Source organism: Maniola jurtina, chromosome 15 (genome assembly GCF_905333055.1).
Source record: "Maniola jurtina chromosome 15, ilManJurt1.1, whole genome shotgun sequence".
Taxonomy (NCBI): Eukaryota; Metazoa; Arthropoda; class Insecta; order Lepidoptera; family Nymphalidae; genus Maniola; species Maniola jurtina.
In genome coordinates, this window is record NC_060043.1 from 7,686,939 (window position 1) to 7,712,159 (window position 25,221).

Here is a 25,221-nt window from a genome sequence, read left to right on the forward strand (position 1 = left end):
AAACGCGCGTTAAAGAAAAACATCCGTGTAAATAATGGTCTATAATAATAATTAGCATTTCATTTTTTTTATCGAGTCCCAATAATGGCGATCGCATAATATTGCAGCGAAGTCGAATCGCTCGCCTCGAATTTTTCATACTGAATTCGTTGATAAAGAAATCTGAATGACTTTGACGCAATGCATTTTTTATTGCGGGAAATCGGTGATGCCTATCCCCTAACTGAAAAATTCGTTACTTGCGGCAGCTCTTCTCTTTATGTGCGATCAGATTCACTTCAATTTCGCCACTATTCTGTACTACTATTCTACACTACTAAAAATATTTTCGAATGAAAACATCAATCATAATCATCTTGTCATCCCCTGCACGAGTTTCATCTAACTTGTAAATTAATGAAAATCAGAATTCACAAATAAATCTACCACACACCAAGATAACACTAAACACTCATTCGCAACAAGACAAATAACCAACACAAACAATTGACATGACACATTCCAGAAACTTCAAATGGTGAGTATTAATCAATTTGGTACCCATATAAACCCCCGTAGAAAGTAGGTAGAGGGCCAGGACAGGTAAGTATAAATTCATGATGTTAATAAAGCTGTAGGAACGTTTGACTTTATGCATTAATAAACTATTTCTTGTTATAAAAGCTTGCAAAATGGAAACTGACCAGAGTGAGTGATCAGTGCAAACAAACTTAAAATAAAAATTGACAGGAAAGTGCAGTGCTGATGTAATTCTAGGATTTTATTTTGTAAAATCAAATGGACTTGTTAATAAATATCATAATTTGACTGATTTTATTTTATTTGCTTCCCAGATCCAAAGATCCCGTGTCCCATAACAAGTCGTAAGAAATATTATTTAATAACCATAAGGATGTTATGTTAGCAGATTGTTCTTTTTTAATAAAACGACTTTGTATATAAATCCATTCTTTTATTTGTATGAACAATAGTAGATCTTTAATTTCATTGATAAATTCAGTCAGTCTTTTATTGCTTTTTAGTGACAAGTTCGTTTCAAGTTTGATTTCCGATTATTTTACAATAAGTTAAGTAATCTGTTACAAGAACTTTGCCCTTGTACAAATAATTCGGCTCCAAAAGCGGTAATTCATGAAGGGATCTGAAAAAGTAAAATTATGTTTCATTAAAGTAACAAAAATCTTACAGCTATAACGTTGGATATTATCTGTTTTTATGCACTCAGATTTTTATCATTTCGCCTGTCATAGGCTATAATATGACGTCATAACAAATCTAACAGGGAGCATGACAAAAATACAAGAACAAATTTTTTACCAAATGATTAGATTCCAAAAACATAATTTGTATAATTGTGCAAAAATTAACCTATTCTTCTGTAGTGGTATACAACTTGGAAATATTCTGAATAATCAATTAGGTCCTACGCAGACGATGCTACGGACTGTTGTCCATTGAGGACAAAAGTTGATCACTGAACGCACAAGATGGATTAACATTGCGGCGAAAGACCCGTAAACCATAGTAGTCCCTCGTCTGCACAGGTCTTTAATTTCACTTACGGATATTGAACTTTCATATTTTTTGGACCTCTAACAGGATTCCAAGCTGATACGGGTGATTTGTTAGACAACATTAGTCCTGCTACTGCTGTGTACAAACCATGCTCTTGACATAGCTTTTCCTGGAACAGAAAATCTTTTAAACAATCTGATTCAAAATTCATGAAACTTTTAGTGACCGTAAAGCCATTTTAATAGCCACTTTTGACAGTGTCTGCCGATAAACTAACTTCTGTGAAATATCATTATCATCATCATTACGACCCCTGGCTGGCCCACTATTGAGCATGGCTCAGAATGTTTTAGGCCACCATGCTGGCTAAGTGCAAATTGGCAGACTTTACCACCTTTGAGAACATAATGGAAAACTCAGGAAGGCAGATTTCCTCACGGTTTTTTCTTTACCATTAAAGCAAGACGTAGTCTTAATTGCTTAGAATGCATATAACTGAAAATTAGACGTGCATGTTCAGGATTAAACAGGACGCCCGACGATACCACGTCTTACCATTAAGCGATCACCGAAAATAACTAGCGTAAATTAAATCCTTACCCTCCACTCAGCAAGCATGTAGTCACTTTCGCTAAGAGCCGATGCAGCCTTATCTACATCGTAGGTACATGAGAAATGAGGTAAGTAGTTTTCTGCCAGAAAGTTTACAAATGACGTTGGATGACTTAAAAACTGTTCTATGATATCCTTTGGGCTATGGGTCAAAGATTTTTGTCCATCATTGCCTGTCAATTCTGCAAGAAATAACATTCTTTTAAATATTTTTAATCTGTAATTTCATAATATAATATATTTTATATAGGGTGGCCAGAATACTTTATATCAAGGGGTATCCAAATTATTGCTGCATTTTTTTTTAAAGTCATGAAGTTTTGTTACTACTGCACTCAAACAGTATTTTGAACTTCCGATAATATTTTAGTCATGTTCCATAATGCCTAGGTGAATTGTAAATTTTTAAGTATACAACAACTAATTATTACCCCCAAAAAAAATGTCCAAAAACTTTCAACAGGAAGAAAAAAAAAATAGAAACTGAAAGATGAAAATTATGAAAAAATCTTTAAAAAATACATATCTCCTGAACTACCAAAAATCTCTGAATATCTCCGGTCATCCTGTATATAATCACTAAAAATGTTACTCACCTTTGGGGTTTAATACTCTTCCTACACCATGCAAAATGCTCACTGTTTGGTCTTTTCCTAGGGACATGAATTTGTTTGATGTATTCTTTTTCTTTCTAGTCGTTTTACTTTTAACATCTTTTTCTTTTATTATACTGGTTTCTAAATTACAGCTTGATCCTAAAAGGTAAATGAAATTGAAAGCTAGTTATCACCCTACTGGCAAAGCTGTACCGCTCAGCGATTTAGCGGTCCAGTACGATGCCATGTAGAAACCAAAGAAGTATGGGTTTAAGGTGGAAGCGAAAGGGTCCAGTTTAAGAAATTAGCTCTAGTATCGACTAATGTGTCAGAATTAGTCGATACTACAGCTAATTTCTTAACCTGGACCCTTTCAAATAAAGATTTTTATATAAACCTGTGAGAATGATACTGCCATTGTCGCAATTGAAAATGCCATAAGCCTACGTTGTCGTATTAGTTTAAAAAATGCGAAAAACCAAATTAAATTTGAATGTCGCGGGCAGGCCCGTCTCATGCCCATTAATGAAAACTGCCAACCCCTTCCAGGTTAGCAGACATGCAGAAATCTGTGTAAGACATCCAATCTACTCATGCGAAACGTGTTTGCTCAATGTTTCTGATATGACCCGCTAAGGTATGGAATGCCCTTCCGGCGTCCGTGTTTCCTGCCAAGTATTAACTAGACATCTTCCAGGCAAGTGCACGCCAACCTCATCATTGCGTTTTATTAGGCATGATTGTAGTCAAGCGCAACCCTAGCTCATGTGACAAAAAAATCCGCGCGCGTTTTTCAGCTAAATCTGTCTCTTAGCTTTAGTGTTCATAATTTTTATGGATTCCTAGAAAACAAATATTTTAAGATATATTATAAAAATAATATAATTGATGTCTTACACATTAATGAAAAGAAAAACTTGCTGACCTTTTAAACATGCAAAATGTAAGTTTAAAATTGCCGATCTCACGTCACCACCTGATGTGTTGACGACAGACTCAATAACATCCGCTGTAGGAATGTTGTATGTGGAAGTGAATTTCTTACTAATTATATCACTCGCTCTTTTGAGAGCTGCTTTTAGACCTGTTGCTGATACACTGTTAAACCTAAAAAAATTAAGCTAATTCATTATTGTTATATTTTTGTTTTCTTTTATTAACGCTAGATAATTATCTTGTAGAAAAGGTTTTTTTTTTATAAGGAACCTTAAAATGATCCATTTGATAGGATCTCATCCCTTGCTATGTATCTTTTCCCACACACCTAGTATAAAATCAACCTTAGCCTTTTGATTTATTGCAACATTGAAAAGTGCTAACCTGAAAAGATTTAGTAGTTCTTGATTAGACCAGAGCCAAATTAGACATATGTATTTACAATCCAATATAACCCTGCCAGGGTCCCAGAACCTCTTATAAGGTCGCTTAACACACAACTTTTTAAATAGGACAGACTTACATTATATGGTGAATACTGAACTGCTCTTTTAAACTTGGTGAGAATAGGTGGAATGCTGTGTTTTTATTGTCTGTGTGAGATTCGGAACATATGAATACTATTGGAGATTTTGCCCTTAGTTTATACTGCCTGGAACATTTAAAAAACATTTTAATCAACTCCCAGCCTGTACTCTTGGTCCTAGAAAGCTGAATACACAGATGTTCACCTTATAAGACAAAGGTTAAGAAATAAAGAGGATTTATATTTTCATAGATCTAAACATTAGGTTGTTACCCAATTTTTAGACAAGGTAGGTATTTGTTTTAACTTGAAACCTATGGTAGTGTAAATATTTGACTATTAAAATTTATTAAAATAATATTTATTTTATTCAAGTCCAATTTTTTAATAATTGCCAAGCTTTTATATTTAACACCTGAAAAATTCGCCATTAATAACTTACTGAAGGACATGTGTAAATTCTGATGGTGTTCTTATGAAGACATTTGGAAAGTCCTCCACTAGAACTAACTTGCAGCTATTATTGTCTAATAATGATGTAAAATTTGCAGAATTAATAATAAATTCCAGGAACTTCTTTGACTGTGGTACTTTGAACTCATAGTCGCCTGAAATTAAAGGAATAATTACATTGAGAGATTACTACTTTGGATTTTTTATATGATTTCCACTAATAGAAATAATGGTTATGAACATTTTGCAAAAACAAGCTAAACATGAAAACAATGTAGTTATAAAGGAATAGTTCCTCTCCTGTGCAAAGCAGGTTGCTAGTAGATTGTAATTAGATTCAAGTTACAGTTTAAAAATAATTACTAAAAATTTAGTGCTCCCACTCCTGGTTTATATCACTAATATTATAAATGTGTTAGTTTGGGAATGGGACAACAGATTGATATGATTTATTGCACAAATGTAGTTAAAAATTTGGAGGATTAAAAATCTTGGGAAATAAAGAAATGTTCACTGGAATTACAAAAATGAAAAACATAATACACCCGGAGGAAGTGATTGGCATAATCTAGTAATTCATAAACTTATTATTACCAAATTCACTAGGATATTCAATATCCAGTGGTGTAATCCATTCTGTCATTTTAACATTATACTTAGCAGCTATGGTTCTTATACACGCAGTTTTGCCACAGCCCACCGGTCCAGATAGCAACAGCATATCATTGCTATTCATACAAGCAGTCTTCAACCATTCATCTACTTCTTGAACCTTTTTATTGTGAACTGCCAGGTCCTCTACAGTGACTGGATCAAAATTTTTCATCCAGTTTTTGTCATTAATATTTGGTAAACTGCCATTCGCCAAAGGTACAGATGATTCCTAAAATCAATTTTTAATTGAAATTAAATGAAATTCAGCTGTCCACTAGCCTTTGAGGTTGGCGTGTCCATTTTACACTGAAGCAGGGGCTCTAAAATTCATATTTTTCAAAACACAAATAGGATGCCACTGCCAAACCTAATAACTATTTTGTTTCTCACTGGCTTACCTTACTTTTAATCGGTTTTTGGACATTTGAGGTATCTTTTTTTACTTTCTTAGGTACGGGACTATCGCCAAATTCAAAAAGTGGTTTAAACCATTTTTTGTCCTGTAAACAATGAACACTTAAAAAAAATTTGTCTTGTAAATAATTATTTCACTTTATGATATATGAAGTCATTTCTGTTTGATGATAGATTTTCATTATAATACCTTTCCTACATTAGCCATCTTTGAAAATTATAGTTTCCTCTGGGATCAACGCAATTTTATGTACGATCTAAAGTTGATACGATTACTGCAACAAACAAAACATTTTTTGAGAAAAACATGGGAAAAACATAACTTGTTACTTGACCCATAGAGCATAGAGTAAAGTAATCTACACAGACCAATAAGCAATAACATATCTATAACTGAAATAGAGAGCCCCGAAGGCGGGACTTTGTCTGCGTCGGTGTTAGCTGGCGGGCGTGCTCTGCTTTTTTGGAGTGTTTTTTTTTTGTTAAAACTGACTGGAAAGCGCTCTAAGGGGGTGCCGTGCGTATGTCGGCGAGCGCCGGCACAGACGGGGTCCATACTTGTATAGTTTATCTAACTTGTTACAAATAACTACAAACTTGACATTGGCTAATCTTTGTAAAGCCAGACGAGAGAGAAAAAAAAAAGCCCCAAAGGCCCCAAAACAGACACTAGCGCTATCTATAAATCTTGACCCCAACACAGACGAAGTCGACAATTGACATTAACATTGACATTTGACAATTCTATTTGTCATTTGAGTGAGAAAGCAAAGCTTATGGTTACGTAAAATATTTTTTAATTTTCTTATTTAAATGTTGTACAGTCGATAAATACAGTTAATGTACTAAATTTGTAAGTAAAACAATATAAAATTATTTAAGTGTATTTATAAAGTATTCGGAAAATATGTGAGTGCTTTGTAAAGGGTCATTGAGTTACTACGTAGTAATTACGTTTCAGGTAAAAATGCAAGCTATCAAGGCTTTGGGAGCTGCAGCTCCTTCCACCGTTCTTTCGGTATTAAAGAAAGGGGCATTTGCACCCATAGTAGATCAAATACGTCAAACCCATTTGCCGGCACCCGATCCAAAAGAAAGAAGGCCGTATTCCCCTTTCCAAGACACTAGTAACATGGCAGAGTATGCTGTGGCTCGACTAGACGATCTGTTGAACTGGGGCAGGAAGGGTTCAATGTGGCCCATGACGTTTGGTTTAGCTTGTTGTGCTGTTGAGATGATGCACATAGCTGCTCCACGCTATGATATGGACAGGTAAGTAAGTAGATTGAATACACCCTCTTCTTATATTTTTTAGCAAAGAAACTTGAACTTAAATTATGGCCTTTTGATGGATATGTACCTCCCAGCTGTGTCTGAAACCTAATCAATCATCTGTTCCACCAGTAACATTGACAGATTAAGATATTATGTAAAGCACTGCAGTTATTGATATTCATTATTGTCTAAACTTTAGTTGTCATTCAGCACAATCAATGGTGGGTTTTTATAGAGTTGCTAATTGTCAAAAGGTACAGAATAGCACTGAAGATCTTAAATATATCAAGAAGTCACTTTTACCAATTTGCTTGTTTCAGATATGGTGTAGTATTCAGAGCATCACCCCGACAATCAGATGTGATGATTGTTGCCGGAACCTTAACTAATAAAATGGCACCTGCATTAAGAAAAGTTTATGACCAGATGCCTGACCCAAGATGGGTCATCTCTATGGGCAGTTGTGCCAATGGTGGTGGATACTATCACTATTCTTATTCTGTTGTAAGGTAAGAAATGTTTAAATTAGTAGTTAGGAAGTTCTGAGTGAAGCTAATTATAGTATTTTTCTGTCTGGTTTCTAGTGTTTTAAGTCATTCTTCAGCTATATTATTATCATGTTAAGAACTTGTTCACAATCAAGTTTCACATGCCTTGTTTTTTCACCATTTCATTGATGTTTCCACTCACTTCACTTTTAACTAAAGTGCTGCAAGCCCCATCAAATCTGTTTAGTAGTTGTCAAGATTAGAATGTTCAGAAACAAAAAATATGCTGCACCTCAGCTCTGCTCCAGTCTATAGGCACTATTTTGCGCCTTATGATACCATCCTGCTGGCTGATCTATTGTAATTATGTTTACAGAGGTTGCGATCGCATTGTGCCTGTTGACATTTATGTCCCTGGATGCCCACCCACAGCAGAAGCTCTGATGTATGGAGTCCTTCAACTACAGAAAAAAGTTAAGAGAATGAAAACAGTCCAAATATGGTACCGAAAATAAAAGGAAAACACATTATGAACAACATATAAATGATATGGTTTTTATTCTCATCACTACAGTAACATAATCAAGTAGTTGGAAATTCTAATTAATACCTTCGTGATATTGATTTTTAATATTATAGCAATTTATCATTTTCAGTGTTATTTAAAATAGAATAATTAGTAACTGACCAACTTAGTATTATTTATTGAATTTCCTACTAATCTGTCTTAATGAGACCAACTTTCTGAAGACTGATTTCTCAATCACCAAATCTTTACCAAATATTATAGAAATCCGTTCAAATGTTATTCAGTCAGCGTAAAGTTAACTTGGCGATTGAAAAATTAATATTTTTAGTTAAGATTCATGAAGGACAATGGAAACGAAACAAATGTATAGACATAGAAGATATCTAGATTACAATGCAATAGGATTCAAGTAGAAAATTTATATCAACACTATCGGTTGATAATGACATCATAAAAGTTCATCTCAATCTAACAAGGAATAAAACTTATTTGATAATCTTATTTGCCCCTGCCCGGCTAGCATGGGCAGTAGATAAAAATTATATCCCCGATTATATCCACTGATTTCTATGACATCAGTGGTATAATCGGGGGATATAATTTTTATCTACTGCCCATGCTAGCCGGGCTGAAAAGAGAAGGACCCTGCTGGGGGAGTTTTTGGTTTCATAATCCTAATCCTAGTTACTAATGTTATAAATGTCAAAGTGTGGAGGTTTAGATGTTAGTTACTCAATAACGCAAAAACTACTTGACGGATTTGGCTGGGAATGGAAATAGATTATACCCTGGATTAACACATAGGCTACTTTTTATCCCGGAAAATCTAAGAGTTCCCGCGGGATTTTGAAAAACGTAAATCCACGCGGAAGTCGCGGACATCAGCTAGTAATCTATAAAGCACAAAATCTCAATGAATATAATGCATGACCACTAGTTAAATCTTTAATCGGTTTACAACGCTCTAAGATCAAGAGACCCGCTGATGGGGGTACAAAAGGTAGAAAAATAAAGGTCTACGCACATTATTCAGACTCAATTCACAGTAAAGCATATGAGATTAGCTCCCCTATCGGCTAAAAATGTATCAATCATTAAAGGACAGCATCGATGTCAAAACATGGTATTTAGTCAATGGGATTGGCCAAAAACCATGTCTTGACATTGATGCTGTCCTTTAATGATTGATATATTTTTAGCCGATAGGCTCCCTGGTCCTGACGATGGAATTTTCAACATAGTGCACGCCTACACTTTAATGATGAAAATTTTCAATTCCACCGCTAGGAACAGGATATATACAACTCCCACTTTTCAGTGACTTGAGTCAGAGTCGAGTCCGCATCGAATCTGTGTAATGCGTAGTAGTGCGCGATACTGTGTTATTGTGTTTCTCTTAATAAAATTGATCTGACTCGAAATTGAATCTGTGCAAGGTGCAAGTCTTATTGAAATAAGTCAATAAAAGCTGCTCAAGGTGCATGAGTCGGGTGGGTCTACCTGCGAAATTCAAATTTCTTAAACTGAACACTTTCAAGTAAAGATTTTTATGTAATGCTTATAAAGATGATACTGTCAATGTTGGAATTAGAATGCCATAAGCCTACTTTGTCGTTTTAATTTACGAATTGCTAAAAACCAAATTACCTACATTCTTCCTACATTTGAATTTCGCGGGCGGACCTTAGATTGAGATTACTTTCATGACAGTATGCGTGACTTGTGATAACTCAAACGATGAGAGACATTCAACCTTAGTTGTGCATACTATTTTTATCGAGCCGTGGCCCGTGGGGTGGGCCCAAACTCAGGGAGATTAGGATTTGCATAAATAAAATTTTATTGAAGTTAACTACCCATGGTTTATCAATTTCAGGCTGGACACGCATTGGTTTCTATTAAGAGGTATTTACATTACGACGACGTTAGCGGCACGACATTAGTTTCACTATCAATTGCATGTGCAAATATCTAATTTGCATGCATGCATTGCGAAATTATACTGTACATGCAATTGATAGTGAAATTTATGTCGTGACACTAATTTCGTGCCACTAACGTCGTAATGTAAATTCCGCTTTAGGGCCGGCGCACATATGGCGGAGCGCAGCGCAGAGCATGCCCACGAAGTTTTCTAATCGCGTGACACATTACGCGAATTTAGCACGCGCGGGACTGCGCGAGTATCCGCACGGATGCACAATTGATTTTAGATATTATTTCAATGACAATGTCGATAATATTTTTACTGTGAAAAATGCTCTGCGCTGCGCTCCACCATATGTGCGCCGGCCCTTATAGTTCCTATCGTTTGAACTATCGCTCCTTCTCATCAGCTGCACGAAGCTGACTATTTTTTATACCTTAGGCTTATCTAGACTTTATGGGCGCGATAGGTGCAAAAAAACATTCGAATTTAAATCACCCATTGCTAGACTTGAAGCTCGAGACTTACTAGAGCCATTAGACGACAGTAGGCTAGGTGCCAGCCTTATAGAATTTTAATAAAAAATAAATATGTATAGGAAAAGTTCAAGTTGTGTGTGGTACTGTATGAGTGTGTGAGGTAAATGTCTTGTTTTGAGGTAAAAGAAAAAGAAAGTCATGTTGGTATAAAAATCAAAAGTTTTAATGGTATTTTCTGAATCGCACCAAGCTTTCATTTATTTTTAGTATACAGAATGATTTTTGTATAAACTATAATACACTTCTGAGTTACCCTTCATGAAATCATGAGAACACAATCATCAAATGTGCCTTAAAACAGGTTCTAATAATCATAATTTCAATTTTGTCTGACTTAGTCCATTAATGTTAGCTTTAATGGCACATATCGAGTTTACTAAGACAAACCATTAAATCAATGTTTTACAGAGTTGCATTATTAGACAAACTAACACGGAAATAAGTTACAAAGTAGATAACATGATTATTACATTATCTAGATGCAAATACACTACTCTGAAGTCAGACAAAATGTATTTCACAATATAATAATATCACATTTTAAATGCATTAAGAAATGTCAACCACTATTTAAAAAAAACTGTATCTCAAGTCTACTAGAAAAGAGAAATAAGTATAAATAAATAAATAATCCTCCACTGGTACAATAGAAAAACCATTATGAGATTTTTAACGGAAGTATAAATTAAACTTCCGATAGAATAATAATTTATGGGTTTTTTTCCTTCATATGACGTTAAATAAACCGATTCTATATTTTAACACTAATTTACAACTAATATTTACATTTTATTTATAGGTATATATAAATATGTATAATTATATCGATAGCGATTCCGACAATCCTATCCTTCACATAATTCAGCGCTTTAATGTATAATTAACTAATTATGGTCACAATAACAACTCGATAGATATTTCCATGTAAATAAACAAGCAGTAGTGTACAGGCCGGCGGCGACGGCCGCGCTCTCGTCCTCTATTGCACATGACACCGGCCGACGGGCGCCGGACGCGGCCGACATCCGCAAGCGACGTTACAATAAATAATTCTCTAAACCGATACTGCGAAACGATACACTCGGAACTAAACTGTCACTCGCTATGTACACGGGGGGCGGCGGTCGCGGGCGCCTGCTATCATCGCGGCTCCTCCTTCTTGAGCAGGTCGAGCGGCGCGAGCGGCGCCAGCGACGCGTGCGCGCCCAGCGGCGGCAGCGGCCCGCCCGGCAGCGAGCGGTGCAGCAGCGGGCTCGACTTCAGCTGCTGGTGGTGCGCGTACGCGTTCAGCATCTTGGCGCGGTCCTCCTCCGCGCGAATCGCCGCCTCCACAAACGGTGCGAACCGCATGTGCTGCAGCGGGTCGAACCGGTACGGGTCCCAGTGCGAGGGCGGCGGGTAGGCGGGCAGCGAGGGCGGCGGCCGCGGCGGCTCCTTGCGCTCGTCCTTGGGAGGCTCCGGGACCCCGTTGCGCAGCGGCGACCGCGTCCGCGCGCGTTCCATCTCGCGCTCGCGCTGCTCGCGCAGCTTCCGGCGCTCGCGCTCCTCGCGGTCTCGCCTCTCGCGCTCCTCGCGCTCGCGCCGGGCGCGCTCGCGCTCCTCGTGCTCGCGGCGCACCTCGGCCGCGGCGGACACGGGCGGGCGAACGCCGCGCCACGCGTCGTGCAGCGACATGGGCGGCGCGTGGTGCAGGCCGTGCAGCGAGGAGGACAGCGCCAGCTCGCGGCCGTAGGCGGAGAGGCCGAAGGGCGGCGCGCCGGGGAAGGCGGCGGCGCCGTAGCGCGCGAAGGGCGACACGCCCAGGTGGCGGTCGGGTGGCGGCGCCAGCGCGGGCCGCGCGGGATAGCGCACCATGCCGAGCGGCGCGTGGTGCGGCAGGTAGGGCGCGGGCGGCAGCTCGTAGGGCGAGCGGTAGGCGGGCGGCGGCGGCGCGGGCGCGGGGAAGGCGCGCAGCTTGTCTTTGTCGCCGCCGATGGACACGGCCGCGCCGCCGGTCTTCTCTTTCTGCTGATGATTGTAGATCTCCCAGGCGATCCGTACGTGCATCGCGTTCCATTTGCCGGTTTTCTGCATAACATTTCGATAATTAATTCTGTGACCTCCGCGGTCCCTATCCCACGTGCGAATATAATATGAAAACAATATGTAAGCATGCACGTAATGAAGTGCGAAAGGAAACCTACCGCGGCAGCGGGGCGTGGTGGTGGTTTAGTGGCGGAGTCGCTTGCGGCTGACACTACGGGCTGTTAACATGAGGCGATGCAATGTTAATGATGACAGCAAATAAAGAGGGAAGCACTAAGCTAAACAAGTATTCTAAGAGATGAAATGTTTGGATATAAGTATTTTGTTACTGTACTTGGATCACATTAATGATTAACCAAACCCATAATATGACTGTGTAAAAATAGATGAAAAACCTAAACTACTGCAGAATACAGATGAAAATTAAAATATATGTGATGATGAATAGTAGCAGCTAAAAGTGATAACAGTTGAATTTTATTTACAGTTTAGGGTTATTTCAACTTTTACCTTAGGGGCGTAAGTAGTGAGCGGCGCGGGCGGCACGTAGGGCGCCGTGGGGTGCAGCAGGCTGGAAGAGTACGGGTAGCCAAGGCTGAGACCGGTTCGGTATAGTGACGTCATTTTCCCAACATCTTTGAACTGAAACAAGACAAATTTTACATTTATAGGCTGCTAGGGAGCTAAGGAGTAGTTATAAAATAGTATATACCAGTGTCCACAATCCAGCATACCAGTTAGTAATTGCACAGTTTACGACATTCAGGGGACTTCTAACTAAACGTCGAGGATTCGACGTAACTGGCAGGCGTCAACTGTTAGCACATTTTGACGCAGGTAGCCCTATTTTTGTCTAATTTTTCGCCAACATAGCCTAATATTTGACATATCGTCGATTCAAGATCAAACCGAGAGTTCCTTCGCCGTAAAACAAAACTGAATTGAGAGTTCCCTTACTCTAGGTCACTCTGGTTATGGCCCAAAAAATATAACATGTAACAGTTGCTGACAGTTAGAAGGAGTTTGCGCAATGGAGACACTGGACTGAGGTGAAACTGGACTGAGTCTGACTTTTCTGAAGTTGAAATAACCCATGTGAGAACTTCAGAAAAGTCAGACTCAAGATTTCGAGTCTCTCTCAGCATGAAAGAAGTACGAGGAGCGTTCATTACTGTGTAGGCCCGTAATAAAGCGATTGAGGCCGAAACTAATATTGGAAGGACTAGGTCTGGCACCTCGTCTTTTTAAAATAAACGAAGTCGTTAATTACTATTTTGGCCGAGACTTTGGGCAGCCTGAGGCGACAATGACTCCAGAAATGTGTAAAAAAGATCAAAGAATTGTTTTTACCAATGGTGCATGAGGCACTAGCAGCTGGTGCGGGTGGTGCGGCGCGGGCGGCGCGTGCGGCGCGTGGGGCGCGTGCGCAGCGTGCGGCGCGTGCGAGGCGGGAGGGTGCTGATGCACGTGCGTGTGCTGGTGCTGGTGGTGGTGCAGCTCCGTGCGCACGCCCACGGCGCCCGCCGCCGCCAGGAACCGGTTATCCAGTTCCCGCCGGAGGAGATCAGCACCTGGACCTGCAAAATTATTAATTATTATTATTGCATACCGAAAGGTAGAATTTGGAGCACCTAACAATAATAGTTTTAAGATCTGTAAACTAACCCAAATTCGCAATAAAGATTATTGTATTGTAAAAGGGAATATGAACAATATTACGTATCCACCGTTTTCGATTTCGTTGTAGACCAAAGCACTAGATAAAAACTGAGACTGGTTTTTGAAATTTCTTTTTAATTTTTCATTCTACTGATACAAGTTAGCCCTTGACTTTGATCTCATCTGATGGTAAGTTATGATGCAATCTAAGATGGAAGCAGGCCAATTCGGAAGAAATACAGCAGTTTCATTAAATACTTATACACTCCTGTCCGACTTTTACACAGCTATCGTATAGGAACGCTACACCGCTTGGCAGCCCGGTTTCGCCGTTAGAGTGGTAAGTAACTAGCCACGGCCGAAGCTTTCCACCAAACCAGACCAGAGACAATTTTAACAAATATAAATTCTTCCGGAATTCCGTGGCGTCATCTGAATCAGGGTCGCAGCTGAAAATCAGGGCTGTATACTCTTGTGTTTGTGCAATGGCACACAGTATAATGCTGAGCTTGGGACCTTTTTTCAGGTTGTGCCACACACAACAATATGTTCCGGCGCTTCTTCTATCTGTTTGCAGTCTTAGCTTAAATACCCAAGTGGTGGAGGCACTGGGATAACCAACCTTTACGTCAACTGGTGACGTATGGCACAATTTCTAAATAAACTTTTTCTTAAACAAGTTGGACTAAGTCACAAACAAAAGGCATAGTCCATAATTTCATACTAATTACTCGAAAGTGTCTGTTCGCATGTTAACTCTTTGTGCCCTAAGATCAACCGATTTACATGAAAATCAAAACCTACCTAAAGAAAAACCTAATGATATTTTTTATCCCAGGTTCACTGGCATTTCAAAAATTTAACACTTATAATTTTTAAGGATATACTCACTAGTTTGGAATAGTGATTCTGCGGAGAAAGGGTTGGGGTTAGGCGGAGGCAGCGGCGCGCCGAACAAAGGCGGTGCGGGGGCAAAGCCGGCCCGCTCCGCGCCTGTGGGCCTGCTGGAAGATAACAACACCATAACTATGGGAATCTATCACTGCACATGTTCTTATGCGCTTAGCTGCAATCAAAGTCAAAAATCAATTCCTCAGAACCATACGAAGCGATTTGCTTCCTCGTTTCGATCATCGATCCGAACCGCTAGGACATGGAACACCCTTCCGGCATCAGTTTTCCCTGCCACTTTTAATATGGGTACCTTCAAGTCAAGAGTGAATAGGCAGCTTCTAGGCAAGCATGTTCCATTTTAGGCTGCATCATCACTTGCTAGCACGTCTGATTGCAGCCAAGTGCTAGTATGTAAATTAAAAAAAAAAAAACATGATGGTAAGTGATGATGTATCCTAAGGTGGAGCGCTCTTGCTTAGAAATTTGTTGGTTTGACCTTCAACCTGGCCACAACGGAGCGACGAATCAACGTAATTTTTGGATGGATATAGGTAAAGACCTAAATAGTTGTTAAGGCTTCTTTTTAACCCAGATAATCAAGTTCCCAAAGGATTTCTAAAAACTAATGTGGATGCAATGGCATCAGCTAGCAAGAAAAAAAAAATTGAAGTAGTTTATTTATTCGATAACAAGACATTAGCCATCGAATGCGATCTCACTTGATGGTAAGTGAGAGTGTAGGAGGGGTTAACTGAAGTCCCGGCCGGCCGAGTGGACGCAACTCGCGTCTTCACTCGCTTTCCAAAAGACCATCGGCCATGTACCACATAATTTTGCAATTGTAATTTTTCTGGTGTAGTGTAGTGTACAGTAAATCGAATATATTGTATTGTTTGTATAAAAAAAATCGTCTTATTGAATCAGTCAATCCCCTATTAATATGAGGCGCCCGCACAGAGGCTAACAGTGGTTATATTAGTGATGGTACTGCAGTGGTTATACTCACGTTACCCCCCAGTGCGCGGGCGGCTTGGCGCTGGAGCTGATGCTGGGCACGGTGGGCACAGGCGCCAGCGAGTGCGCCAGGTGCGGCGCGGGCGTAGGCGCCGTGGGCGTGGGCGCCGCTAGCCCCGTCAGCCCGCCCAGCGCACTGAGCCCCGTCGACAGCGGGCCCAGCGTACTTGACACGCCCAGCGTTGGGACTGGACCCTGGAAAATATTAGAATACAGTCAAAATCTGTTATAACAACATTGAATGGAGCATGATTATTCAGTCACAAAATCTACTACATAGTTGTAAGAGCGGTGTAATTTGTAGTCTGCATGCTACAAATAACTGGGATTTATATTTAGCTCATTATAAATGATGTTTTTATAAAGGGTATAAGTGTCATAGACTGTAGAAGAGAATATTTTTATTTAAATAAACTTTTACAAGTACGTTTGAATCTTCAAATGCATCTACCACGTCAGGTTCGGAATAGAATAGAATAGATTTTTATTCAAATAAACTTTTACAAGTGCTTTTGAATCGTCAAATAATTTACCACTGGTTTGGAATACCGTTCCTACCGAGAAGAACCAGCAAGAAACTCGGCGGTTGCTCTTTTCAATTGTTCAATTTACAATAATATTCAATATACAATAATAATGCCTTACCTATTGAGAAGAACCAGCAAGAAACTCACTGGTTGCTGTTTTTAAAGATTCAATTTACGATGTGTATAATATCATGAATTCAAGTAATTGCAATCCAGCTATTATAATTTGTGGGATATCGCCTCGGTAATAGTTGGGATTCCAAGTTGCTGGAATGGCGTCCTCGCACCGGAAAGCGCAGCGTTGGAAGCCCCGCCACGAAGCGAACGGATGAGCTGCTGAATTTAAGCGGCGCAAGACCGCAGCGTGTGGAAGTCCCTACAAGACACCTATGTCCAGCAGTCGACGTCTGTTGGCTGATGATGGTGACGAACTTACAGGTAAAGGTGCAGGCAACGGGCCGGCGAGCGGAGCCACAAGCGGCGCGGCCAGCGGCGCCGTGAGCGCCGACGAAACGGTGGGCGCGGACGACGCGCCGCCCGACGCGACCGTGCTGCGCGACAGGCTGCTGATGTTGCTGCTGAAACCAACCGGCACACGTGTTAAGTTGGGCAAAATCCATTTTGGTAGATTGAGCTACGCGACACTTGGGAGGCGATACTTGCACTTTGTTTAAATAGAAACTAGCTGATATATCCGAGACTAAAAATAGAGAGGCATGGAAAAGCTTGGAGGAGGCTTTCACAGCTGAAATCGGTCCTTTACCAATATTTAGTATTTAAGAACTTTTTTGTACATATTAATTATTAAAATATGATAACAGTTAAGCAAGTTAAAACTTTAAAGTGTTATAAAATTGTGGGAAGGGAATGCTTGTTTTTTTTCCTTAGTATCTAGCTATGTATTTAACTCACTCAGACAAATTATTATTATTATTCTTTTCCAGAAAATCTGTAATTAGCCATATTTATGTAATTAAGCATTTAAGAATCTTATAATTTCGCTGCATATTTTTCTTTTATAAATAAAATAAAACAAAATGTAAATAAAACTATTTTTTTTTTTAAATTTATATCTGTGAATTGGTTGGCCTGGATTTAGGTTTTTAAAAATTGCTTGGCATCTGCTTATTTTGTTGGATAGTCGTAGTCGTCATTCGAAAGTCTTGCATCTGATTTCTCTCCGGCTGAGAGTGGTATAGGTCTTTGTTTGCGCACACACGTCTTGAGCACTATAATATCTCCTGCGCAGATGGCTAGTTTATTAGAAAAGTGCAAGTATTGCAAAAATGCTTGGGTCGAAAATGACAATACAATATCCACATTAAATGAATGTTATGGCTTCCTTACAAGAACTAAACGGATAAAGTCTACGCTTCTAGGCTTACAACATAAACCCATTTTGACCTTGTTTTCACGTGTAATAAATACAGGATAACAAGTAGATTAACGTGAAAACCTACTTTTTATCAAATCAATAATTATGTTGAATTTTTAGATATTCTCCATAATTATTGTTGTACAAGTGTATGTCATGGGAACAAAATTCGTGTGCAAAAGGTCCACAAAAACCGGTTCAGTAAGAGTAAGAGCAAAAACTGGTCACAAGATTTGAAACAAATGTACAAGTTTAATAACACTAAAAACAAACCCGTCAGTTGTGTGGCAACTGTGGCGAAACTAATAGCAGAACCTGTCAGGTATAGTTGGTGCAAAAAAAATAGTCCAATCTAAAATTGCAATATGGTGATTTGAGCAGGTTACAGACTAGAGAGTAGAGACTAAGGATTAAATACACAAGCCTGACTAAGATCTGTTTTTGTATAATGCGCAGTCAATGTCCCATGTTCAGATTGGACTAACATTATTGACGGAATTGATTGATGCAGGACGGAGCTTCTAATGGATGCCTTAAACAGGTAACATTACCTGAAACTCTCTCGCTCCCTGCTGGGGCTATGCCCCCGCGGCGAGTAGGAGAGCGGCGCGTGCGCGGCCAGCGAGCCCGGCGTGTGCGGTCGCACGCCCTTCGGCGTCTTGGGCGCCACCAGCGGCGACGCCGACAGGCTCGTCCGCTGGAAGTTGCAACGAACGCACATTTATTACTTGAATTTATTAAATTGCAAAGAAAATACTATGAAAACAGTTAATACTAACCGCATCAGCAGTATTTCTCGGAGATGCGGCAGATGGCGGAAGGTAGGGACTATGTTGGAGTGTAGGAGCATAAGGAGCGTACAAGGTGGGATAGGAACCGCCCGAGTACACGGCCGGAGGAGGGTAACCGTTCAGCGCCATTGCGGAACTCACGGTGGCACTTTCGCTTCGTGCCGGTATCTCGCTGGCGGGAACCGGCACCGGCCGCGAATCTACTATCGGTGGTACTATCGAGTGACTGTTTACACTACTGCTACTAGACGCCGGAGTTAGCACCGTTGGAGCGCTTGAAATCGGCGTGGGATCTATATTCATAGGTTGATGCAACGTGACCGCCGGCGCTAAGGACGACGGATGAGGAGGTAAACTTAAACCAGGATGCTTTATACTCGGCGTGAAACTCGACATTGTACTCGTGGTCGTGGTGCTCGATAGATGTGGTGCACTCATGTGATTCGGCGTCGATGTCGCCAGCGGGTTGGAACCGCTCATTGGAATATTCGCGTGGCTCATGATACTATGGCTACTGAGTGGATGAGTGAAATGCATTGCGGCCGGCGGATTCGTAGTAGACGGCAGGTGGTTGGCCGATATGTGATTGGCCACACTGAACGCCGTGTGATGCGAGGGTCGACTCGCGTACATCGGCTGCACGGAATGTTTCTGTAAACTCGATTGACCCGGATAGGGTATCGAATGGCTGTGAATACTGGAACTTATATTCGAGTTTACATGACTAGACCCGATAGACGGGGCGGCGAAAGGGCGGGAGATCGGGGCCGCCGGAGACGACGGTCGGCCGGAAGGCGTTTGACTCGGAAGACTGCTAGGAGCGGACGCGGGCGGCGTCTGTGACGCCACGCTCTGCGGCACGCCATTCGGCACGATGCGGTTGGGGAACGAGGTAGGAACGGAAGGATGAACCTGCGCTTGCGCCGGCGACGCATTCCGGACGTCGTGGCCGGGTATCACAGGGTGAGGTTGAGAGTGGGGTCCGCGGTTCGGGAGACTAGGATGTGGCGCGGGCGTCGCCGTCGGCACCAGGTGCGGCGGGCGCGGCGCGGGCTGGTGTGCGTGCAGGTCGAGCGGCGCGTGCGGCGGCTCGGGCTGCGGTGGCTCGGTCCGCGTCTCGTGGTTGGTGTGGCGGTAGTCGGGCAGCGCGGCGGCGGCGTGCGCCTGGTAGGCGGTGTGCGAGGGGAAGAGCGGCGAGGGCGCGGGCGGGGCGGGCGGCGCGGGCGTCGGACTGTCGGCGGCGGCGCGCGCGCCCGTCTGCAGCTTGTTGTTGCTGGCCGGGCGCTCGGGCGTGTCGGCCCCGGCGGCGCCGACGGGCCGCGCGGGAACCTGCGTGGCGGCTTGGCCGTCGAGTGCAGGTATGTGCGCGCCGTTGTTGCGGTGCGGCGTGTCGGCGCGGAAGGGCGGCGGCGGCAGCGCGGGTGGCGGCAGCGCGGCCGGCGCCGGCGAGGGCGCGGGCTGCGGCAGCGGCGCGGGTGCCGGGCTCGCGCTGCCGCCGACGGGCGCGCGGGACAGAGCCAGCGCGCCGCCGCTGCCGCCGCGCGCCACCAGCTCGTTCTTGACGCCGCCACCGCCACCCGCGCCCGTCACCCGGAACAGAGACCCGGCGTCCGATGCCTGTTAAAAGTAATAGAATACAATTATGTGAAACAGCCAATTAATAATAATACTTTTTCTCTTTATTCTAATTAAAACTGTAACATATGTTCCTACTTAAAATTATAGTATAAATGAAGGTAATTCTTACATCATCCATCGATGCATCGTGATACCTAGGGGATGCATTTCTGCTATTTTCTGGACTCGCCTGTAACAAAAAGAAATACTTTGATTAATTATTTTTCTCCTAAAATACATTTTTATTTAATTCCATATTTCTGCAATGTCATCAGATGAATATAACTGTGTTCTATAATCTATATGTTTAAACAATAGAGGCCACGATTTTCATTTAAATACATTGTCGTTAAGATAATGGCAGTGCATCGCTGAGATCATCTGATTTATTCAGAAGGTATGTGAGGACCCCACGCCAGTCGGCAGCTGGTATAATGCAGACATTAGTATTCAGTTATGTTCATGTACACCTATTGTTCTTGCCTAATACACAATATCCGCTTGTTGAAGACCATGTTCCTTGAGAGATATCGTACCAAGACACTATTGGAATACTCGTACCTATATACGTAGTGCTGAAGCAATATCTTTGACAAATGACGTGCGTAGTTTCATTACAATGGCTTTATGTTTTCTAATATTGTTATTCATTTTAATCAAATAACCACTATACATCTTAATATATTAATAAAATGATTGGAGATTGTTTTAGATTTTCGAAGTAGGTATGTATAGTAAACTTTATTAGGTGGGTATAGTTAATTTATTTTTCCCCAAAAATTGCATTTTCTATGTTAGCTGTTTTATGTGAACAATATACCTACCTACAGACAATACGTAGAAAACTCTTGAAAGCCAGTTCACTCTGCCGGTACCACCTCTTGCGATATTTTGTTTTGGTACAACGAAAGTGTTGCCGGCGCTAATTTGGTTAAATAATAATAATTTACTTCATAAACATTTTGGGATATACATCAACAGCGGCGAGTGAATGGCGGTCTTTAAGGGGGAATGAAAAGTAATTACTCGAAGACATTTACGATCAGTCGAGAATATGGCTCAATAAAGTTATTTACGTATCCGATACGTGAATGCTGTGGACTTTTATAGTTTACTAAAATTTTTATTTAAATTTTAGTCAATAGTAAAATTAGAAATAAAGAATACTTTACTACTTAGTTTTAGTTAATGAAATAAAAAATACATTACCAATAATAAGTCATAAATAATAAAGTTTACTTGAATAAAAATCTTTCTGTCAATCTTGAATACTATTTCATAATTTAATAGTTAGTAAGTACCTATTTATTTAAGGAGTCAGGAACGATTGACAAATTGTAAAATATTTTTTTAAAGTTTAAAATACATAATATAATATAGGTATGGTAAGCAAAATGCTAAGGCTCATGTTCAGTATTTCACATACATTTTATTAAATAAATAAATCGTTTCATACCTTCATTCATAATAAAATTATACTATTATGTAGAGTGGGAGAGATTTTCCCTCGCTACCTATCTACGAGAACAAACTGATTTCCAATATTACTTTATATAATTTTATTATTTATTCACTCCGTGAGAGCTTTGACTCCTAAAATAATAGGTAGGTGGTGATACTCGTCTTTTTATATGGGTTATTTACATTATAAGTAATTTATTTCTTAAAGAACGCGAAGAATGAATGTGTAAAAGTATGAAGTTTTAAGCAAGACTATTCTGCGATTCGCTTATGAGTTACTAGCTGGTGCCCGCGTCTTTGCCCGCGTGGATTTAGGTTGTTAAAAATCGCGTGGGAACCCTTCAATTTTCGGGATAAAAAGTAGCCTATGTCACTATCCAGGTCTTTAACTATGCCCCTGCAAAAATCAATCATTCTCATCATCAATTTCTTAATCACGACAATCCATTACTCCGTTGCGATGTGATTGAAGGACAAACCAATAAACCAACAAACAAAGAAAGAACAAATAGGATAAGTAAAAAATAATTCTTATGACAATCCTATTTCGCTCGGTTTCCATTCCGCACGGTTCATCAATTTATTATTAGATCATTTCGATGGTAGGAAACCACGAATTACATACTTTATACATGTAGGTACACGAGTGGCGGAAAGAGATAGTCAATCGATCGCGTGAAAGGAACAAATCGTTTTGGGAGCGTTCCGGCAATTGAATGTTTAGTCTTATCCGGAGGAGCAGGGTTGCCAAGTCTCAACAATTTCCGGCACCATTTCTTGGGAGCAGTGCACAATGGCTTGATTACCCAGCCGTAATATTCGTTCCAGAAGGCATAGCAACTGTAATGATTTCATCCAATCCGTACATTTACTTACGTTTTGGTCAATAATACTGGTTAGTAACGGACAGCTGTTGCTGATTTCAACTAGCCCGAGCCGTCAGAAATCTCTATTTCTTCTCAGTCTACATAAAAAATTGACATAGTAGTTTTCTTATAAAAAATTGTAAAAAACATGTCAAATGTAAACCTTGTCTTCTTTTCCGACATAATATTATTTTATCCCTCCCTTGTGATCCTACCAACAATTTTTTTACAAGTACTGTATGAAACTCTCATCCCTTTGTTTACACCTAAAGGCTTAAAACATGTATGTTTTAAGCCTTTAAAGTTGATGAAATGTTCGTTCATGTTTCAAAAGTCTGAACTTGTAGCCTTTGTAATATTTCTATTGGTCCGGTAACTCCGGTAAGTGGTGATATCTGGCGACCCTAAAACGGGGGTGGCTCGTGGGTCGCCGGCAACAATGGAGTAATAAATCACGTATGGGGCGCGCGTGCCGACGACGGCCCGGCGGCGTCCGGTGGCGGTCGACAGCCGGCATCTTCGCGACACCTTCAAAGGAGCCGCCGACTCTCAGCCCCATGTCTGTGCTCACTCGCCTTTTGTAATAGACACCCGCCTCGACTCAAACGATGACATGATATGCAAATAAGCTCCTTTTAAAATGCAAATCGTGTACCATTATGCAGGTATTATTAAGTTGATAATAAACTCTTATGATTAAGATACATAGCTGCGGCATGCATAATGTAAGTTAATTTGATATAAAAAGAACCTGTTATTATCATCAAGACGCCACAATTTAGTCTTTGTTAGTCACATTTAATTTTTAGCATATTTTAGTAAAACAGTAATATTTCCCGCCATTGCACCGTAGGTCCTTTATGCAACAGGTATTGTACAATAAAACGCGAATAGGTATCTACTACTTAATATTAAAATATTAACAAATTTCTTATACTTAACCGTATGTCAGAGGTCAACACTATAAAATATCAAATGTCAAAGTCGTTAATGTAAATGCTCATACGGTTCGCAATCATTCCTTTAGAAAACATTTCTGTTACAATAAGTATCAATTTTCTGGCATTAAAAATATTTTTTTTCAACGCAAAAATATTATGTTGTTGAAAACTCGTTAAACACTGATGAAGTTAAATTATGTTATCTGGTATCATTTTTCCAAGGAAAAGATAGATTTGTAATGTTTAAAAAGAAAATATATAGGCCACGGCTATTTGCCAAGATAATATTAGCATTTTACTTATGTTAAAATATGTTTATTTTAATTTTATGATGTCTTAAAATAAACGTACGTTTCTACTACTTTTAACTGCCTATTGCCGAGCGATATTACATTTTTTTCTAAGGCCCAGGGAAATATATAAATGAGGAATGTTATCGTCGAAGAATTTACATTCCAGTGACTTTTTGTTTATTTTATGTATGTTGGCCACTTGTCAAAACGGCTTAACATTAAAATAATCACAGAGATATTAGCGCGATGAGTGATGTCGCGTCGACAAGTAATTATAGTTCCGTTGCCCGACCGAGAGGAAAACGCGCGAGTTTAAATAAACCAGCAATAAAAATAAGCGGTCCCATTAGTCACCGCTGTCAAAATAACAAAAAAACATGGGAAACTATTAGAAAAAATGCAGAGCAACATGGTTGTTTTCAAAGCTCTTAATATTTATAAGACACTAAGTGGACACCATCAAGCGCGAGTTGTAGTTAAATTTCGAATCTGAAATTCATTATACAAATTGATTTACGGTTGCGTTTAATGACTTTGAAGTTATCTATTAAAAGGGATTTTAATAACGAATTATTAAATAGATATTGGTGTATTTGAAACTCGGGCCGCGGATTCAGTGCGTCTCCACTCCCATCGATGCAAAGTGGGGAGGTGGAGAGGAGAAAAAACGACATGATAGCTTTTGGCCCCTCATTCGCAATTCTAATACTTCGCAAACTTTTAATAGGATAGAACTTAAAATTCAACGAGAATTTAGACTCGTATAAAAGTTCAAACAGCGCCTTGCGGTCGTATCCTTCGCGACTTTCTAATAATGGTCTACGGTCTACGGACTGCTGTTATTCGACTATTATTATTTGATTAAGTATTTAGCTTCAAACAAACCGGTCAAAGTAGTCCACAACAGTCGTCACTCATTTAGGCAGTTTTAATGTAAGCAACATAATTCAAAATAGTTTATAGAGTTAGAATTTAAATAATATTTTTCGCCAGCTGGCCACCTATCGTAAAATTGTTTTTATTGTTGATGTTCATATCAACGTGTTTCATAATGATATGAGATATATACTATGTTACTGACGTTACACGTGGTAGCCTTTTGGCGTTCAAAAGCACTTGTAAAAGTTTATTTGAATACTAGCCGATGCCCGCGACTTCGCCCGCGTGGATTTAGGTTTTTTGAAATCCCGTGGGAACTCTTTGATTTTCCGGGATAAAAAGTAGCCTATGTGCTAATCCAGGATATTATCTATCTCCATTCCAAATTTCAGCCAAATCCGACCAGTACTTTTTG

At 40.3% G+C, this 25,221-nt stretch overlaps 3 protein-coding genes across 10 annotated transcripts in view; 1 reads left to right on the forward strand and 2 right to left on the reverse strand.

The window, feature by feature from the left end:
* Positions 1-199: 199 nt before the first annotated feature.
* LOC123872593 (cell cycle checkpoint protein RAD17) lies at positions 200-6,053 on the reverse strand. Its single transcript, XM_045916960.1, has 10 exons — positions 5,897-6,053; positions 5,691-5,792; positions 5,233-5,521; positions 4,628-4,793; positions 4,183-4,311; positions 3,649-3,830; positions 2,724-2,882; positions 2,116-2,309; positions 1,563-1,684; positions 200-1,141 (listed from the first exon to the last, which is right to left on the reverse strand). Exons 1-10 carry the CDS (start codon positions 5,912-5,914, stop codon positions 1,036-1,038), a joined length of 1,467 nt encoding a protein of 488 aa, XP_045772916.1. The 5' UTR covers positions 5,915-6,053; the 3' UTR covers positions 200-1,035.
* A 398-nt stretch (positions 6,054-6,451) lies between these two features.
* On the forward strand, positions 6,452-8,156 carry LOC123872597 (NADH-quinone oxidoreductase subunit B 2-like). Of its 2 annotated transcripts, none has more exons than XM_045916966.1 (4): positions 6,452-6,563; positions 6,673-6,978; positions 7,302-7,490; positions 7,846-8,156. In XM_045916966.1, the coding sequence occupies exons 2-4, from the start codon at positions 6,674-6,676 to the stop codon at positions 7,982-7,984; spliced, it is 633 nt and encodes a 210-aa protein (XP_045772922.1). In that variant the 5' UTR covers positions 6,452-6,563; position 6,673; the 3' UTR covers positions 7,985-8,156. The 2 variants fall into 2 exon arrangements, with proteins under 2 accessions (XP_045772922.1, XP_045772921.1); XM_045916965.1 differs by having other exon boundaries at positions 6,452-6,559; positions 6,668-6,978.
* A 2,449-nt stretch (positions 8,157-10,605) lies between these two features.
* LOC123872587 (fibrosin-1-like protein) overlaps positions 10,606-25,221 on the reverse strand; it is an 83,387-nt gene continuing 68,771 nt past the window's right edge. For 4 of the 7 annotated variants that reach the window (XM_045916944.1, XM_045916942.1, XM_045916938.1 and 1 more), the window contains 10 exons: positions 20,497-20,556; positions 18,738-20,366; positions 18,510-18,655; positions 17,020-17,161; positions 16,049-16,251; positions 15,040-15,152; positions 13,840-14,066; positions 13,000-13,131; positions 12,648-12,707; positions 10,606-12,531 (listed from right to left, as the gene is read on the reverse strand). In XM_045916944.1, the coding sequence (XP_045772900.1) occupies positions 11,605-12,531; positions 12,648-12,707; positions 13,000-13,131; positions 13,840-14,066; positions 15,040-15,152; positions 16,049-16,251; positions 17,020-17,161; positions 18,510-18,655; positions 18,738-20,366; positions 20,497-20,556 (3,639 nt within the window). In that variant the 3' untranslated portion in view covers positions 10,606-11,604. The remainder of the gene's footprint in view (positions 12,532-12,647; positions 12,708-12,999; positions 13,132-13,839; positions 14,067-15,039; positions 15,153-16,048; positions 16,252-17,019; positions 17,162-18,509; positions 18,656-18,737; positions 20,367-20,496; positions 20,557-25,221) is intronic. The other 3 variants (XM_045916941.1, XM_045916940.1, XM_045916943.1) reach the window with 3 other exon arrangements.